This window comes from Colobus angolensis, unplaced genomic scaffold (genome assembly GCF_000951035.1).
Source record: "Colobus angolensis palliatus isolate OR3802 unplaced genomic scaffold, Cang.pa_1.0 Scaffold10, whole genome shotgun sequence".
Taxonomy (NCBI): Eukaryota; Metazoa; Chordata; class Mammalia; order Primates; family Cercopithecidae; genus Colobus; species Colobus angolensis.
The window spans coordinates 21,555,855-21,573,199 of NW_012110919.1; the positions used below are offsets into that span (position 1 = coordinate 21,555,855).

General features: G+C 38.4%; 1 protein-coding gene across 3 annotated transcripts in view; it reads left to right on the forward strand.

The window, feature by feature from the left end:
• IFT81 (intraflagellar transport 81) overlaps positions 1-17,345 on the forward strand; it is a 100,657-nt gene that overhangs the window by 78,622 nt on the left and 4,690 nt on the right. For all 3 annotated transcript variants that reach the window (XM_011936303.1, XM_011936297.1, XM_011936310.1), the window contains exons 15-18: positions 8,911-8,997; positions 10,489-10,560; positions 10,641-10,726; positions 14,018-14,063. In XM_011936303.1, the coding sequence (XP_011791693.1) occupies positions 8,911-8,997; positions 10,489-10,560; positions 10,641-10,726; positions 14,018-14,063 (291 nt within the window). The remainder of the gene's footprint in view (positions 1-8,910; positions 8,998-10,488; positions 10,561-10,640; positions 10,727-14,017; positions 14,064-17,345) is intronic.

A 17,345-nucleotide genomic window follows, 5' to 3' on the forward strand; every position in this document is an offset into this window, starting at 1 on the left:
CCAGGATGGTCTCGATCTCCTGACCTCGTGATCCACCCGCCTCGGCCTCCCAAAGTGCTGGGATTACAGGCTTGAGCCACCACGCCCAGCCTTATTATTTATTTCTTTAGATGGCATCTATTAATCCCCACTGTGAGAAGTCATGAAATTGGTATATTTCTTGTTCCTCCTCCCTCCCTTCCCTCTCCGCTAGCACCTGATTTTAGTAGATTGTATTGTCTTAGTGTTTGCCGTTATACCTTGAATATGCTTATACTATGACTTGTTAGCTTTAAATGATATTCTTTGACATTCCCCCACCCACCCCTAGCAATTAAAAAAATGAGGAAACCAGCTTACTTATTCTACCTTCCACCTTCTTTTCCCCTTCTCCTTCCTGAAGGCTTTGTTGTATCATTTCTAACTTGTCACCGCATATAACATTTACATTATTTTCTATTACCCTACTGCTTACTTTGGTTTTCAGCTCTAGACCTGTAATTATTAGATCCAGTGCTCATTACCGATCCACTGACTGCCCCTTGTCTCACTTCTCTTTTGATTGCCTGGAACTTGTCGTCTAGTTAAGTCCTCAAAAAAGACTCATAAGAACAGTATTCCCTGATGAGTTCTTGCATGTTCTAGTTTATTGCCTAAACATTTCAACAGCCATTTGACTATTAGATCATGCTTTCTTTCCTTGAGGATTTTTTTAAGTGTAGCTCCATAGTCTTCTAGGGTTAAATGTAGCTATGGAGAGATTCGAGGCCAACCTAATTTTTTTGGTAACTTGATCTTGAAAAGAATGTCTATTTTCCAGTTGTTGAGTACAGGGTTCTCCATGTGTTCATCAGATCAGGCTTATAAAAGTGTGTTCTAAACTTCCTAGTGAATGAGTAAAATGTTTCACTGAAACTTTTTCAGATGAAAAGAGTTGTGTAGATGGATGCTGGTAATGGTTGCCCAACATTATGAATGTGCTTAATGCCAACTGAATTGTACACTTAAAAAATGGTTAAAATGGCAAATTTTGTTATGTGTATTTTATTACACCAAAAAACAAAACAGACTGGGTGTGGTGGCTCATGCCTGTAATCCCAGCACTTTGGGAGGCCAAGACGGGTGGATCACTTGAGGTCAGGAGTTCGAGACCAGCCTGGCCAACATGGTGAAACTCTGTTTCTACCAAAAAATACAAAAATTAGCCAGCCGTGATGGCACACATCTGTAGTCCCAGCTACTCAGGAGGCTGAGGTGGCAGAATCACTTGAACCTGGAAGGCAGAGGTTGCAGTGAACTGAGATTATGCCACTGCGTTCCATCCTGGGTGACAGAGTGAGACTCCATCTCAAAAAAAGAGAAAACAAACAAATAAAATCTTCCCAGTTAAAAAACAATAACCAGCCCAGAGTAATGCCACATGCTTGTAGTCCTAGCTACTCAGGGGCCAAGGCAGGAGGATGACTTGAGCCTAGGAGTTCAAGACCAGCCTGGACAACATAGTGAAACCCTGTCTTTAAAGAAAGAAAGAAGAAAAAAAAAAACTTCCTGTTGAATTTTATGTTCTGTCTTTATTTTTAAACTTTATTCCTTATTATGGTACCTAATGGTTTTTGCCTCAGAGTATTATTTTGTCTACTATTAAAGCGTATATGCCAGCTTTCTTATGATTAGTATTGCTTCTTATTTCTGTTTGCTTTCAGCTTCCTATGTCCTTATTTTTGTCTTATATATGTCTCATAAATAGCATGTAGGGCCAGGCAGCAGTTGCTCATGCCTGTAATCCTAGCACTTTGGGAGGCTGAGGTAGGAGACTCTCGAGCCCAGGATTTCAATACCAGCCTGGGCAACATAGTGAGACTCCATCTCTACAAAAAGTAGAAAAATTAGCTGAGCGTGGGAGCACACACCTATAGTCTTAGCTACTTAGGAGGCTGAGGCAGAAGGATAACTTGAGCCTAGGAGTTCAAGGTTGAAGTGAGACGTGATAGCACCACTGCATCCAGCCTGGGTGACAGAGTAAGACCTGCACTCTAGGTAGATAGGTAGGTAGGTGGGTGGGTAAGATAAGTAGATAGGTAGGTAGGTAGGTAGATAGATAGATAGATAGATGTATTTTGTGTTGGTGTAGTTTCTTACATCCAGTTTGAGAATCTGTCTTTTAACTGGCAAGTTTAATCCCATTTATGTTTACTCTAATTTTTGAAGTATTTGAATTTTTTTCTATTTTGTACATCCTATTATTTACTGTGTCTTCTCTTTGCTTTTTTTTTTTTTTTTACCATCCATTGTACCAATTCTGTTTTCTTTTCTCTTTTTTTCCTTTTTTCTTTTTTTAATCTTTAATTCTGATATGATTTACTGTTAGGTTTTTATCATATATATATATTCCTTACTTAACAAAGTCTAAAATTGTTAACATCTCCACAATACAGGAACCTTAGAATAATTTGACACCCTCTTCTACCTTACGTGTGTATTGTTATCCTCTGGCATTTTATTTATTTATTTATTTGTTTGTTTTATTTATTTATTGAGACGGAGTTTCGCTCTTGTTGCCCAGGCTGGAGTGCAATGGCACAACCTTGGCTCACCGCAACTTCCACCTCCCGGGTTCAAGCGATTCTCCTGCCTCAGCCTCCCGAGTACCTGGGATTACAGGCATGCACCACCATGCCCAGCTAATTTTGTATTTTTAGTAGAGACAGGGTTTCTCCATGTTGGGCAGGCTGGTCTTGAACTCCTGACTTCAGGTGATCCGCCCACCTCGGCCTCCCAAAGTACTGGGATTACAGGTATAAGCCACTGCACCCAGCCCTTACTTCTTTATTTGTACATCTCTGAAAGTAGTTGTCATGGTGGTTGTTAGCATTATAATAACAACTTTTTTTTTTTTTTTTTTTTGAGATGGAGTCTTGCTCTGTCGCCCGGGCTGGAGTGCAGTTGCCGGTTCTCAGCTCACTGCAAGCTCTGCCTCCCGGGTTTACGCCATTCTCCTGCCTCAGCCTCCGAGTAGCTGGGACTACAGGCGCCCGCCACCTCGCCTGGCTAGGTTTTTTTTGTATTTTTTAGTAGAGACGGGGTTTCACGGTGTTAGCCAAGGTGGTCTCGATCTCCTGACCTCGTGATCCGCCCGTCTCGGCCTCCCAAAGTGCTGGGATTACAAGCTTGAGCCACCGGGCCCGGCCAATAACAACTTTATATAATCATTTCCTGTTTAGATTTACCTATATATTTAGCAGTTTTCACCATCACTGCTTGTATTTTACTCCTTATTTCTGGATTCAGTTTTCTTTTTCCTGAAATACAATTTCCGTGTTTTGTGTGTGTGCATATGTGTGTGTTTAGTGTTCTCAGTAAAGAATCATTGCAATAAGTAAACCATCTTTTTTTTTTCTTCTTAAATAATGGCATGGTCAGAAAAAAAAATATTTTCATGCTTTCTTTTGTTTTATTGAGGGGTCGGCTATCAGTTTATCATTTATTTTTAGGTAATATCTTCGCTATAACTGGTTTTCATATTTTTATCTTTTTCTTTGGTGTTGTCCAAATTTCACTACCATGTTTTGAGTGTATATTGAATTTTATTTACTTTTGTGAATTTGTGTTTTGTGTCTTCCATGAATTCCGGAAAAAGTCTACATAATACCTTCAGATATTTTCTCTCCCATTTTTTGTGGTCTATTTTCCAACTACTCATATTAGAGATATGTTAGAGATATTTATTCTGTTCCCTGTTACTTAATCTCACTTTCATATTTTTGTCTGTGTTGAATTCTAGATAATTTCTTCAGCTCTGTGTTTTAGTTCATTCTTTTATTTCCTCAGTGGCGTCTAATACTATGTTTATTCCATCCATTTAATTTTTAATTTCAATGACTGTCTTTTTCGTTTTTATTTTTTCTCACTTTTTCTTTTTTTTTCTTTTTTAGACAGTCTCACTCTGTAGCTCAGGCTGGAGTGCAGTGTTGTAATCTCAGCTCACCGCAACCTCCGTGGCCCAAGTTCAAGCTGCCTCAGCTTCCTGAGTAGCTGGGACTACAGGCATGCGCACCACGCCTGGCTAATTTTTGTATTTTTTGTAGAGACATGGTTTCACCATGTTGGCCAAGATGGTCTCAAACTCCTGACCTCAAGTGATCTGGCCACCTCGGCCTCCCAAAGTGCTGGGATTATAGGCATGAGCCATCGAACCTGGCCTCACTGTTTGTAGTCTTTTGTTTTCAGTTCCTCCTTTATAGTTTTTATTATTTTAAATATACTTATTTAGTTGGCTTATTTCTAGTATCCAAAGTTCCTTTAGGCATAGTCCTGTTATTTATATCTTCTGTTTCTCACTCCTAATGAATTGATTTTTCCCTTACATGTTTTATACTTTGGGACTGTGAGCTAACAGAGTTTGTCTCTTGAATCCTGGCATCCAGGATGGAGGGTGTGTCCCTCTACAATGGTTTTGCAGTTTTTCTGCCAGGTGTTTTAGAAATATCACAAACTTGGAGCTAATACTGAGTTAATTTCTCAGCTTGGAAGTTCCTAGACCATGTAGATAGGGTAAATTCAAACTCCAGAGCTGCCTGAGGACAGCTGTGATCACTATCACAGCTGCATAGTGATCAATTTGACCGTAAGACTTGTGACCAAAAAAGGATTTTATCAACTATAGCACCTTCATCTCATTGAGAGGCAAGTAGCTACCTAAGTACGTAGGCTCTACGGCCCCTTTTTCCATTTTGGATGTGACTTTCACCCTTGAGAGCCTTGGGTGTCTGTAGGTCACTTTGATACATAGAAGCCACATCCCCTTTCTCCCAGCAATCTTTTATTCTGTACTAGTGACCCCAACCCAGATGCAGTCCCACACAACAAAGGCAGCATACACATTACTCATCTGTGCTAACTATCCTGTTTCTAAGGAAACGGTGCAGCAGGAAACCATGCAAGGTCATTCTCAGGATGGTGTTAACCCTTTACTCACAGTTTCACAGGTTGGAAACAACTTAAGATTTACTATGGGGTCCTCAGTTCTAACTTCCCGCTCTGCACAGACATAAGGCTTTGCATCTGCTCTGCCTGAACATTAAAATCACTATGTTACCAAGACTGGCCATTACCAATTCCTTTCACCAAGGATAGCCATAATATTACCCTTTCTTTTTGGTCCTGTTAATTTCTTTTCTTTCTTTGAGAGTTCAGTTCAGCTCAGGATTTGAAAGGATGTTGCTGTCTTACCAAGCATTTGTAGATGCAGCCATGCATCACTTAATGATGAGGATACATTCTAAGAAATGCATAATTGAGTGATTTCATCATTGTGCAAACACCATAGAGTGTACTTACACAAACCTAGATGGTATAGCCTACTCACATCTAGGCTATATGGTAGATAGCCTTTTGCTCCTAGGCTATAAACCTGTACAGCATGTGACTATACTGAATACTGTAGGCAATTATTACACAATGGGAAGTATTTGTGTATCTACACCCATCTAAACGTAGAAAAGGTACAGTAAAATTATAGTATAAAAGATTTAAAATGGTATGCCTTTATAGGGAACTTACCATGAATGGAGCTTGCAGGACTGGAAGTTTCTCTGGTTGAGTCAATGAGTGAGTGGTAAGTGAATGTGAAGGCCTAGGACATTACTGTACACTATGATAGACTTTAGAAACACTGTACACTTAGGCTACTCTAAATTTATGTAAAATTAAAAAAAATAAATAACCTTAGCTTACTGTAGCTTTCTTGGCCGGGGACGGTGGCTTACACTTGTAATCCCAACACTTTGGGAGGCTGAGGAAGGTGGATGACGAGGTGAAGAGTTCCAAACCAGCCTGGCCAACATAGCAAAACCGCGTCTCTACTAAAAACACAAAAAAATTAGCTGAGTGCGGTGGCACACGCCTGTAATCCCAGCTACTCGGGAGGCTGAGGCAGGATAATTGCTTGAACCTGGGTAGCGGAGGTTGCGGTGAGCCGAGATCACGCCACTGCGCTCCAGCCTGGGCGACAGAGCGAGACTCTGTCTCGAAAAAAACTTTTAAAAACCTTTCTTACTTTATAAACTTCTAATTTTTTAAAAAAAATTTGACTTTTTTGTAATAACAGCTTAAAACACAACCACATTGTATAGTGGTATGAAAATATTGTTTCTTTATATCCTTCTTTTATATGCTTTTCTCTATTAAAAAAAAATTTTGGCCAGGTGCAGTGGCGCACGCCTGTAATCCCAGCACTTTGGGAGGCAAAGGTGGGCAAATCACCTGAAGTCAGGAGTTTGAGACCATCCTGGCCAACATGGTGAAACCTTGTCTCTACTAAAAATACAAAATTATCTTGGCGTGGTGGCACATGTCTGTAGTCCCAGCTACTTGGGAAGCTGAGGCAGGAGAATCGCTTGAACCCGGGAGGCAGAGGTTGCAGTGAGCGGAGATCGTGCCATTGCATTTCAGCCTGGGCAACAAGAGCAAAACTCTGTCTCTAGAAGAAAAAAATGTTAAATTTTTTTTTTTTTTTTTTTTTTTTTTGTAGAGATAGGGTCTTGCTCTTGTTGCCCAGGCTGAGTGCAGTGGCCCACTGCAGCCTCAACCTCCTGGCCTCAAGCAGCTTTCTCACTTCAGCCTAAGGAGTAGCTGGGACCACACGCACATACCACCAAACCTGGCTAATTTTTATTTATTTATTTATTTATTTTATAGAGGTGGGGTCTTGCTGTGTTGCCTGTGCTTGTCTCAAACTCCTGGGCTCAAGCGATCCACCCGCCTTGGCTTCCCACAGTGCTGGAATTACAGGAGTGTGCCACCACACCCAGCCTTTTTTCACTTTTTAAACTTTTTTGTTAAAAACTAAGACACAAACACACACCTAGGCCTACACAGCATCAGGATAATCAATATCACTATCTTCCACCTTGAAACATCTTGTCCCACTGAAAGGTCTTCAAGAGCAATAACACACATGAAGCTGTCATCTTCTATAACAATGCCTTCTTCTGGATGCCTCCTGAAGGACTTGCCTGAGGCTGTTTTACAGTTTACTTTTTATAAGTAAAAGCAGTACACTCTAAAATAACAATAAAAAAATAGCATAGTAAATACATAAACCAGTAACATAGTGGCTTATTATCATCATCAAGTATTGTATACAGTACGTAATTGTATTGCTATATTTCTATACAACTGACAGTAGGTTGATTTACACCAGCATCACCACAAACGCATGAGTAATTTGTTGCACTATGGCATTATGATGCCTATGATATCACTAAGGTGATAGGAATTTTTCAGCTCCATTATAATCATATAGGACTGCCATCATATATGTGGTCCATTGTGACTGAAACATCTTCCCATGCATGACAGTATTTTTAGCATTTCTATGTGTTTGTAGCAGGAGATTTTCAAATTATCCCATTCAAAATACTACATTAGAAGAAATTTTGAAACAACTTAAACAAAATTTAAAATTCCTCCCTGTCCCTTCACAATAAAGAAACTACTTAACCTGAATTCAAATTGTTATTCCACCCTTTTTTTTTGTCTTTTTGAGACAGAGTCTCACTCTGTGGCCAGGCTGCAGTGCAGTGGCATGGTCTCGGCTCACTGCAACCTCTGCCACCTGGGTTCAAGCGATTCTCCTGCCTCAGCCTCTTGAGTAGCTGGAACTACAGGCATGTGCCACCATGCCCAGCTAACTTTTTTTCTGTATTTTTATTAAAGATGGAGTTTTACCATGTTGGCCAGGATGGTCTCTATCTCTTGACCTTATGATCTGCCTGCCTGGGCCTCCAAAAGTGTTGGGATTACAGGCATGAGCCACCGCGCCTGGCAGACTCCACCTTTTTTTAGCAGTATAATATTTGGCAAGGTACTTGACTCCCTGAACCTTGTCCAAGCATTATGTGGTGGTATTAATATCTCTTTTGAGGTATCATTATGAGATTTAGTTATTATCATTCAAACACCCTAGAATGTTTTACGAAGTTTTAATTAAGCCCCTGCCTAGGTAGGTCTTCAGCCTGCCCTCACCATTTCCCAGAAATAGACCAGCATAGACTGGGTGCGGTGGCTCACACTTGTAATCCCAGTACTTTGGGAGGCCAAGGCGGGTAGATCACCTGAGATCGGGAGTTCAAGCCTGACCAACATAGTAAAACCCCATCTCTACTGAAAATATAAAAATTAGCCAGGCGGGGTGGCACATACCTGTAATCCCAGCTACTTGGGAGTCTGAGGCAGGAGAATTGCTTGAACCTGGGAGGCGGAGGTTGTAGTAAGCCAAGATTGCACCATTGCACTCCAGCCTAGGCAATAGAATGAGACTCTGTCTCAAAAAAATAAATAAATAAATAAATAAGTAAATAAATAAACCAACATAGTAAACTACTTGTAAGTTTCTTAATTGTTCTTGTTCTCTGTAGCTTCCAATCCTTTATACATAGTGTTCCTGTTTTTAAATACTCTCTTCCCCTTGTTCATCTTCCACCTAACTGTTCTTACTAATCCTTCGTGATTAGCTTCGATACCAATTTCTCTAGGAAATTGTCCTCACTGATCCCCAAACCTGGGTTAGGTTCCCTGGAGTCCTGTGTGCCTTCTGTAACACCTTGTGTTTTCCTATCATAGCTCTCAGCAACCTGTTTACTTGTCTGAACGTTACTTGAGAGGAAAAATTTTTGGCTGTTTTATTCACTATTGTCTCCCCAGCGCCTAACAAAGAACCTGGCACACAGCTCAATACATGGTAGCTATTATTATTATCAGCACCTTCATCTATCATAATTCTCAAATGTCTGGTTGTTGTATAAATAACTCTTAAGTATGCCAAGAAGCTTAGAGTTAAGTTACAAGACTGACAAGGGCATGCATTGTTTCAGAGCCATGTTTGGGACCTTTGTTTTTCACTTATTCAATCATTTTCCCTTTTTATACTAGGAACTGACCCAGGAGTGTGATGAAAAGAAATCCCAGTATGATAGCTGTGCAGCAGGCCTTGAAAGCAATCGGTCCAAATTAGAACAGGTAAGAAGAGAGTTTTTATTTTAACAATTTAGCAAAAACTACCTGTGTACACACCTATAGTCCCAGCTACTCAGGAGGCTGAAGCAGGAGGATCGCTTGAGCCCAGGAGTTTGAGGCTACAGTGAGCTATGATCAGACCACTGCATTCTAGCCTGGGCCACAGAACAAGACTCTGTCTCTAAAAAAAATGTTTTAAATACTGCCTGTGTGTGCACATTTTCACTACATCAATGTCAAAAGATTCCCAAATCTTTATCATCATCTCCCAAGCCTGTCTCCAAAGCTCTTTATTTCTTTCATTTGTACACACTGAATTTCCCATCTGTACTACTCCCAGCAAAGTACAAGGCTCATTATCTGCTGCCTGGCCTCCACAGAAACCTTTTACCTATTCTCTTGCTTCTACTCTTGCTCTCCTAAAGTTTATTCTCCATAGGGCAGCCTAAGAAACCTGTTTAAAATTTTTGCCACCCTTCATTGGCTTCCTGTTGCACTTAAAATAAAATCTAACCACCAAACTGTGATCTACAAGGCTCCACCTGCCTTATGAACTTCATGTCCATGTGCTCTACTCCTCATCCATGGAGCTTCAGCCACTCTGACCTTCTTCCTAAACTTCAAACAGGCCAAGCTTGTTTTCACTTGTGGGATTTTGCATGTACTCCTCCCTTCTGCGTGATATACTCTGCTCCTAACTCTTTGCCCTCCTGTCTCCTTTTCATCACTAGGTCTCAGCCTCAGTGTCTCCGCCTCTCAGAGACCTTTGATTACCTGATGTTATCCACTCTCCTTCCCAACCTGGCCCACCCAGTCCCTCTATCACATTCTGCTGATGAATTTCCTTCATAGCACTTATCCCCATCTCAAATATCCTTCATTATGTTTCCTTGTTTATGTTGGTTTCTTCCACTTCAGTGAAAGCAGGGAACCTGCCTGTTCACTTCTGTGTTCTCAGCACTTAGAACAGTGCTGGACACACAGTAGGTACTTAATAAATGTACGATTGGGCCAGGTGCAGTGGCTCATGCCTGTAATCCCAACACTCTGGGAGTCCAAGATGGGAGGATCACTTGAGGCCAGGAGTTCGAGATCAGCCTGGCCAACATGGTGAAACCCCGTCTCTACTAAAAATACAAAAATTAGCCAGGCATGCTGGCATGTGCCTGTAGTCTCAGCTCCTCAGGAGGCTGAGGCACAAGAATTGCTTAAACCTGCGAGGAGGAAGTTGCAGTGAGCCAAGACTGCACCACTGCACTCCATCCTGGGTGACAGAGCGAGACTCTGTCTCAAAAAATACAATTGGACTTGCAGGTGTGATATGAGTATTCTCTAGAAAAAGATTATTTCCTATTGTGATAGAATAAACAAAGTTAAAATTGCAGAAGAGAAAATGACTCTGATGGTAGTCCTTTGTTGTACATCTAAAGTCATCATCACCATGTCTGTCTCATTCTTTCGATAATGTCGCCTATCTAAAATTATATATTATAGGAAGTTAGAAGACTCCGTGAAGAATGTCTTCAAGAAGAAAGTAGATACCATTATACAAATTGTATGATTAAGGTAAGACAAAGTAGATCAAAAACATTTCTGAGTTTTTTCTATATCAAAGTCTTCCCTAAAACTTAAGTCTTTCTATTTAGAACCTAGAAGTTCAACTTCGTCGTGCTACTGATGAGATGAAGGCATATATCTCTTCTGATCAACAAGAAAAAAGAAAGGCAATTAGGCAAGTAATTTTGTTGTTTTATATTGAGATACTTAATATTTTCACCAATAAAAGTTTTATAAATAAGATAGAATTATACAAATTTAGCATATTTAAGTAAGTAGACACTAAGATATTAATACTAAATCTTACTAAACATCTAGATATTTCAGCCCTGCTAAGTGGGAATACCTATGATTTTATTTCTTGCTTGCTTACTTTTTGATTGTGGTGAAATATATAAAATTGCCATTTTACCCATTTTTAAGTGTACAGTTCATTGGCATTGATTACATTCACAACATTGTACAGCCTTCACCACTGTATATGTAAAAAATTTTTTCATTATCCCAAACAAAAACTCTTGTAACCATTAAGCAATAATTCTTCGTTCTCCCTCACCCAGGAATATATATAATTTCATAAATGCTTTGTCATAAGCAGTAAAGTTGGTCTCTTTTTAAAGTCCCACATGGCCTAGACTGTAGTCATCTGCCTGCTAATTGTGTAGTGTGATGACTGCATTTTAGCTGGAAATTGTGTGATTGCAGTGTACCAGTCTTCAAAACAAGAAGGATGTATAAATACTGCTTAGTCCTCCTTATATGGTGCTTTTTTTGCAATCCCAGCTTGTGGCATACTGTAATAAATCAAATCTTGCCTAAAAAAATACATTTATGGTTGAATTGCTAGCTGTGATAAAATGCAGTCATTGAACAACATAAGCCTTCTTTGCCCCCATCACAATTCAAATGTTAAATGTTTTGTTATTACTATTCAGTAAAAATTCAGATAAAATGTAGGACTCACGTTTATTCTAGATTGCATTGAGATTTTGAGTGGCATGTACATTAATGTTATAAAAAGAGACTGGGCGTGGTGGTGAGTGCCCATAATCCCAGCTACTCAGGAGGCTGAGGCATGGAAATCACTTGAACCCAGGAAGCAGGGGCTGCAGTAAGCCGAGATCATGCCACTGCACTCCATCCTGAGAGACAGAGGGAGACTCTGTCTTAAAAAAAAAAAAGAAAGAAAGAAAGAAAAAAGGAATCTAAGAAATAGAGTGTCTTGCAGAATCTGAATTTTTTTTCAATGTAATGCACTAGAATGCAAACCAGACTGAAAAGATTATATAGAGCAGTGTTTTTTCTGATACTCTAACATACTAAACTTCAAATGTACTTATTCATATTATTTCATTGAATGTAAACTTACTTCATATAAATCTATATGGCCAATGATAAGAAATGAGAAAAGTTAAATTTGTTCTTAAAAAATAAAAATTTTTATAAATTAAGTTCTATTTCTTCCAAAGTTATCGATATAAATAGTAAAGAAGGAAATAAGTGCTCTTGAACTATTGATTTTCTGATCTGTGTTCTAGCCAGAGATAGATATATATAGATAGATAGATATAGATATAGATACAGATATAGATATAGATTTTTTTTTTTTTTTTGAGACAGAGTCTTGCTGTGTCGCTCAGGCTGGAGTGCAGTGGCACGATCTCAGCTCACTGCAACCTCCGCCTCCCAGGTTCAAGTGTATTCTCCTGCCTCAGCCTCCCAAGTAGCTGGGATTACAGGCACATGCCACCACGTCTGGCTAATTTTTGTTATTTGTGTTTTTTTAGTTTATATTTTTGTATTTTTGTAGAGATGGGGTTTCACCATGTTAGCCAGGTTGGTCTCAAACTCCTGACCTCAAGTGAACCACCCTCCTCGGCCTCCCAGAGTGCTGGGATTACAGGCATGAGCCACCACGCCCTACCGAAAATGAGGATTCATCAGGACTAATTGCAATATTTTCCTTTACTTAGACTGCTATATTTTCTTTTTTTGTGGCTTATGATTTCTTGGAGTCCCAATTTTATATTGTTTACTTTTTTCTTAAATACTACAGTGTAGCTTTATGCAGAAAAACAGTCTCTTCTTTGTTGTGTGTTCCTTTACCCTCATCCTTCAGTCTTTATCCTTAACATGTCACCTGCTTTAAATCTCACATTTTGTCTTAAATAGTATTGAAATATAATTTTGTTTATAAGTAAAATACAATGTTATTATGTTTTTAATTTTTACGTTAAAATTATTATTTTTTTAGCTTACAAAAGAAATACTTGTAAAAACAAAAGTAACCATTATGAAGTAGTGTGCACAGAAGTTGAATGCTGTCCATATTGCCATGCCTCAGAAATGTCTACTATTAATACTTTGGTGTACATTATGCCATATTCTTTTCCCATGCATTTGCTGATACATCTGTATATATGTGTGTTAGTTAATGAATGGGAAATGTTATGTGTATGTGTGTATACACAAATGTATACATATATATGTATATAAAAATAAGATTAAACTGCACCTGAGTGTGGTGACTCACACCTGTAATCCCAGCATTTGGGAAGCTGAGATGAGCGAATTGCTTGAGCCCAGGAGTTCAAGATCAGCCTGGGCAACATGGCAAAACCCTGTGTCTACCAAAAAACTACAAAAAAAATTAGCCCAATATGGTGACACATGTCTGTAATCCCAGTACCTGGGAGGCTAAAGTGGGAGATTCGCTTGGGCCAGGGAGGTGGAGGCTACAATGAGGTGTGATCATGCCACTGCACTCCAGTCTGGGCAACACAGTGAGACCTTGTCTCAAAGGAAAAAAAAAAAAAGATTAAACTACATATACTGTTTTTCTCTTGATCTAGAATATTTTCCGCTTCAGTATTTATAGACTTACCTCTTTCTTTTGTATAACTCCTTATTATTTGTTTGAATAGACGTGCCATAATTTGCTTAAACATTTTCCCATCTACAGACATTTAGTTTGTTTGCATATTTTCACTATTATAAGCATTGGTGAAGTAAATAATCTGCTTTTATGTTTATTTAAGTTATGGGATATTTTTGTAGGATGACTTCCTAGAAGTAGAATTGTAAGATTAGGTGCTACTTAATGTTTAGTTGAAATGTATATCCTTTCTCCTTTCTACAAGCCTCTTCAAAAACAATGTGTAATTTAAGCAAATGGGTTGCCATTGTTTTGAGGGTAGATTAACCAAAAATAGTATTTAACATTTTAATTCTCTTAATTTCCTATGGAATGTTTTGCTATCTTTTTTTTCCTTAAATTACTATTTACTTGAAAAACTAACTAAAGATGGGGAAAGACAAAGAATTTGATAATGGGTTTCATTCTGACTCCAGTACCCTAAACTATATTGCCTAATGTATTTTAGATAGATATATTAATTTATAATTCACTTGTATGATCAAATCATTTGAAGTAAATTGAAAGTAAATCATTATGTTGACTCCCTAGGGAACAGTATACCAAAAATATTGCTGAACAAGAAAACCTTGGAAAGGTAAGAATTATTATTTATTTTTTTACATGTGTCTAAGTGATTCAGGCATTCAGTACTGTATGTGGTTTATGACTGTCATTCTTTCCAAAAGGTCATAGTACAGTTTTTGAGAGGAAATTGTTCATTCTTTTTAAAGATAGAAGACTTCCTTAAGAATTTAGTTTTATAGAAATAAAGACACAATGGATTTTTTAAAGAAAAAATTATCTATTTTTAAATCACAAAGAGTTCATAATAATGTTCTGCATTACAGTTTTCAGATTATCCTCAGGTTGGGCACGATGGCTCATGCCTGTAATCCCAGCACTTTGGAAGGCCAGGGCCGGTGGATCAGTTGAGGTCAGGAGCTCAAGACCAACATGGCCAACATGGTGAAACCCCGTCTCTATGAAAAATACAAAAATTAGCCAGGCGTGGTGGCAGGCACCTGTAGTCCCAGCTACTCTGGAGCCTGAGGCAGGAGAATCGCTTGAACCTGGGAGGCAAAAGTTGCAGTGAGCCGAGACTGGGCCATTGCACTCTAACCTGGGTAACAGAGCAAGACTCTATCTCAAAGAAAAAAAAAAATTATTCTCAGATACCTCTTTATGTGATAGGCACAAATTTTTTCATTTACTTTATTTAATAAACATAAAGTTCTTACTATGATCTAGGCCCTGGTCTAAGCCCTTTACAAACATTAATTTATTTAATACAAACAACTGAAAAACCTTGCTTGAGATACTCATCTCCCTCCTGCCAGAGTTATCTGATGGTAACTGAAATAGGACTGTATGATTATTGTTGTTAGTTCTCTGAGCCACTCCTAGAAGTGGTAGAGAGTAAGTTATGGCCTTGACCATCAGGACTTAAATGACCAACTGATTAGTTATTCTAGCTGACTTCATAAAGCAACCAATTTAACAAAGACATCAGCTTTGCATTCTTAGGAGAAAAAAAGAAAAAACATATACTTACTAATAATTCAGAGGAAAGATGACCAGTCATCAAGTGACTTGGCTTCACCCTTAGACTTGTGATTCTAAACAAGCCCTCTAATCACTTTAGAGTTCACTTCCTCGTATTTAAACTGAAATAGGTACATGAGCAGTGAGCAGTCTGGGAAACGAGCAAAACTCCATCTCAAAAAAAAAAAAAAAAAGCCTTTATTATCGAAATTTTCAAAACTGTATTTTAATCAATCCATATATATCCATCATCCAACTCTAATTATTAAATTCGTGGCCAGCCTTGTTTTATCTATAGTCTCATCCAGTACCTGCCCCCAATTTTTTTCTAAATTATTTTTAAGCACATCTCAAACTTATTATTTTATCTCATCACATTTCAGTATGTATCATAAACACTCTTTTTGAACATAACCACAATACCATTATCCTACCAAAAAGAATTTAACAATAATTACATAACATCCAATACCCAATGTTCAAACTTCACCATGATTTATTTGTTTAAATCAGGATCCTACTAACAGTCCATACATTGTTATTAGCTTATATCTCTTAAGTCTCTCTCTCTCTAGGTTACTCCCCCATCATTTTTTCCTTACAATTTTTTGTTGAAAAGAAAAAAAAAAAAAACTGATAATTTGTCCTAGTGGGTTTTCAACATTTTGAACTTTGCTGTTGGTAACCCCTTGGTGTCAATTAGCATGTTCTTCTGTTCCCAGTATATCCTGTGAATTGGTAGTTAGATCTAGAAGCTTGATTAAATATGTTTTGATATTTGGCAAGAATACTTCATAGATGGTGGTATGTACTTCTATCAGGAGGCTTTCTTCTTATGATGTAGACAGCCATTGATAATCATTTCCTGGATCCATAATTCATTAGAAAGTTGCACAGTGGTAACATTCTGATTATGTCATTCCTTCTTCATTTATTGGCTGGAATAATTCTGTAAGGAGCAACTTCTCCTTATCTTCTGTTTACTTACCCTGAGTTACATTCGTATAAGAAAGGTAGAATAACTGCTTGATTCACTCTTTACTGGTTTTCAAAATGATGAATTGGTTCTTTATCATCCTTCAAAAGTAATCTTATGACTTTTAGATTGAGCACATTTGATATGTTTCAATCTATTGTGATTATTAGTCCCATTAGTACTCAAATTTGGCCAGTGGAAGCCTCTGAAGTCAGCTTTTGAATCCTTTTGAAAAAACCCTAGTAGACTTTGATGGCTTCTTTGTTTTCTGGTGTGACAAAATGTTCTAATTTCATACTGTACATTTTCTTTCTCAAACCTGAAATTAGCCATTTCTCTAAAAAGTGTTCACCTGTGATTTGTTAATAAGTGACCATTATATCAATGAAAATAAATAAAAAATAAAAGGAAGCCTTCTCAAAGCTGATTCCTCCATTTACTGGGAGAATAGTGAATTCCATGTACATTATTTCACTTATGGGATGACACACCATACTTAAAAGGAAAAAAAGAAATAATTTTCATATTTGAAAGCATGTATGTGAATCAAGTTATAAACATTCATTTGTATAATATTTTAACTAGAGATTTTTGGATTTGTAGGATTTGATATGATTGTCAAAATTGACTTTTTTTTTTTTTTTTTTTTGAGATAGAGTCTCATTCAGTCACCCAGGCTGGAGTCCAGTGGTGTGATCTCCGCTCACTGCAACCTCCACCTTCCAGGTTCAAGTGATTCTCATGCTTCAGTCTCCCGAGTAGATGGGATTATAGGAGTGTGCCACCACACCTGGCTAATTTTTGTATTTTTGGTAGAGATGGGGTTTCTACCTGGTTAGCCAGGCTGGTCTCGAACCCCTGACCTCATGTGATCCACCCACCTCAGCCTCCCGAAGTGCTAGGATTACAGGTGTGAGCCACTGCGCCTGGCCCAAAATGGACTTCATCCAAAGATTTCGTGTAAAGTAATGTACTTTTTTCATATGAAAACATTCCTCTTTTTTTTTTCTTTTGCAAAGTATCTGGATGGATGCTGTACATACATAAATATTTTTCAAACCTGAAATCCTTTCAAAGACCCAACCTTAATTGCCAAATCTGATTAAAGATTATTTTTCCCCCATCCAGTGTAGTGTTTTCTTGCAGGATCATTGGGAAAAGTGGCAATATAACATCAAGTATATTTAAGCAAGTGAACCAATGACTGGCTCATTCCCCAGATGTCAGGCTATATCATTTAAGAAACAAAGCTTTGGCCGGGCGGGGTGGCTCAAGCCTGTAATCCCAGCACTTTGGGAGGCTGAGACGGGCGGATCACAAGGTCAGGAGATCGAGACCATCCTGGCTAACACGGTGAAA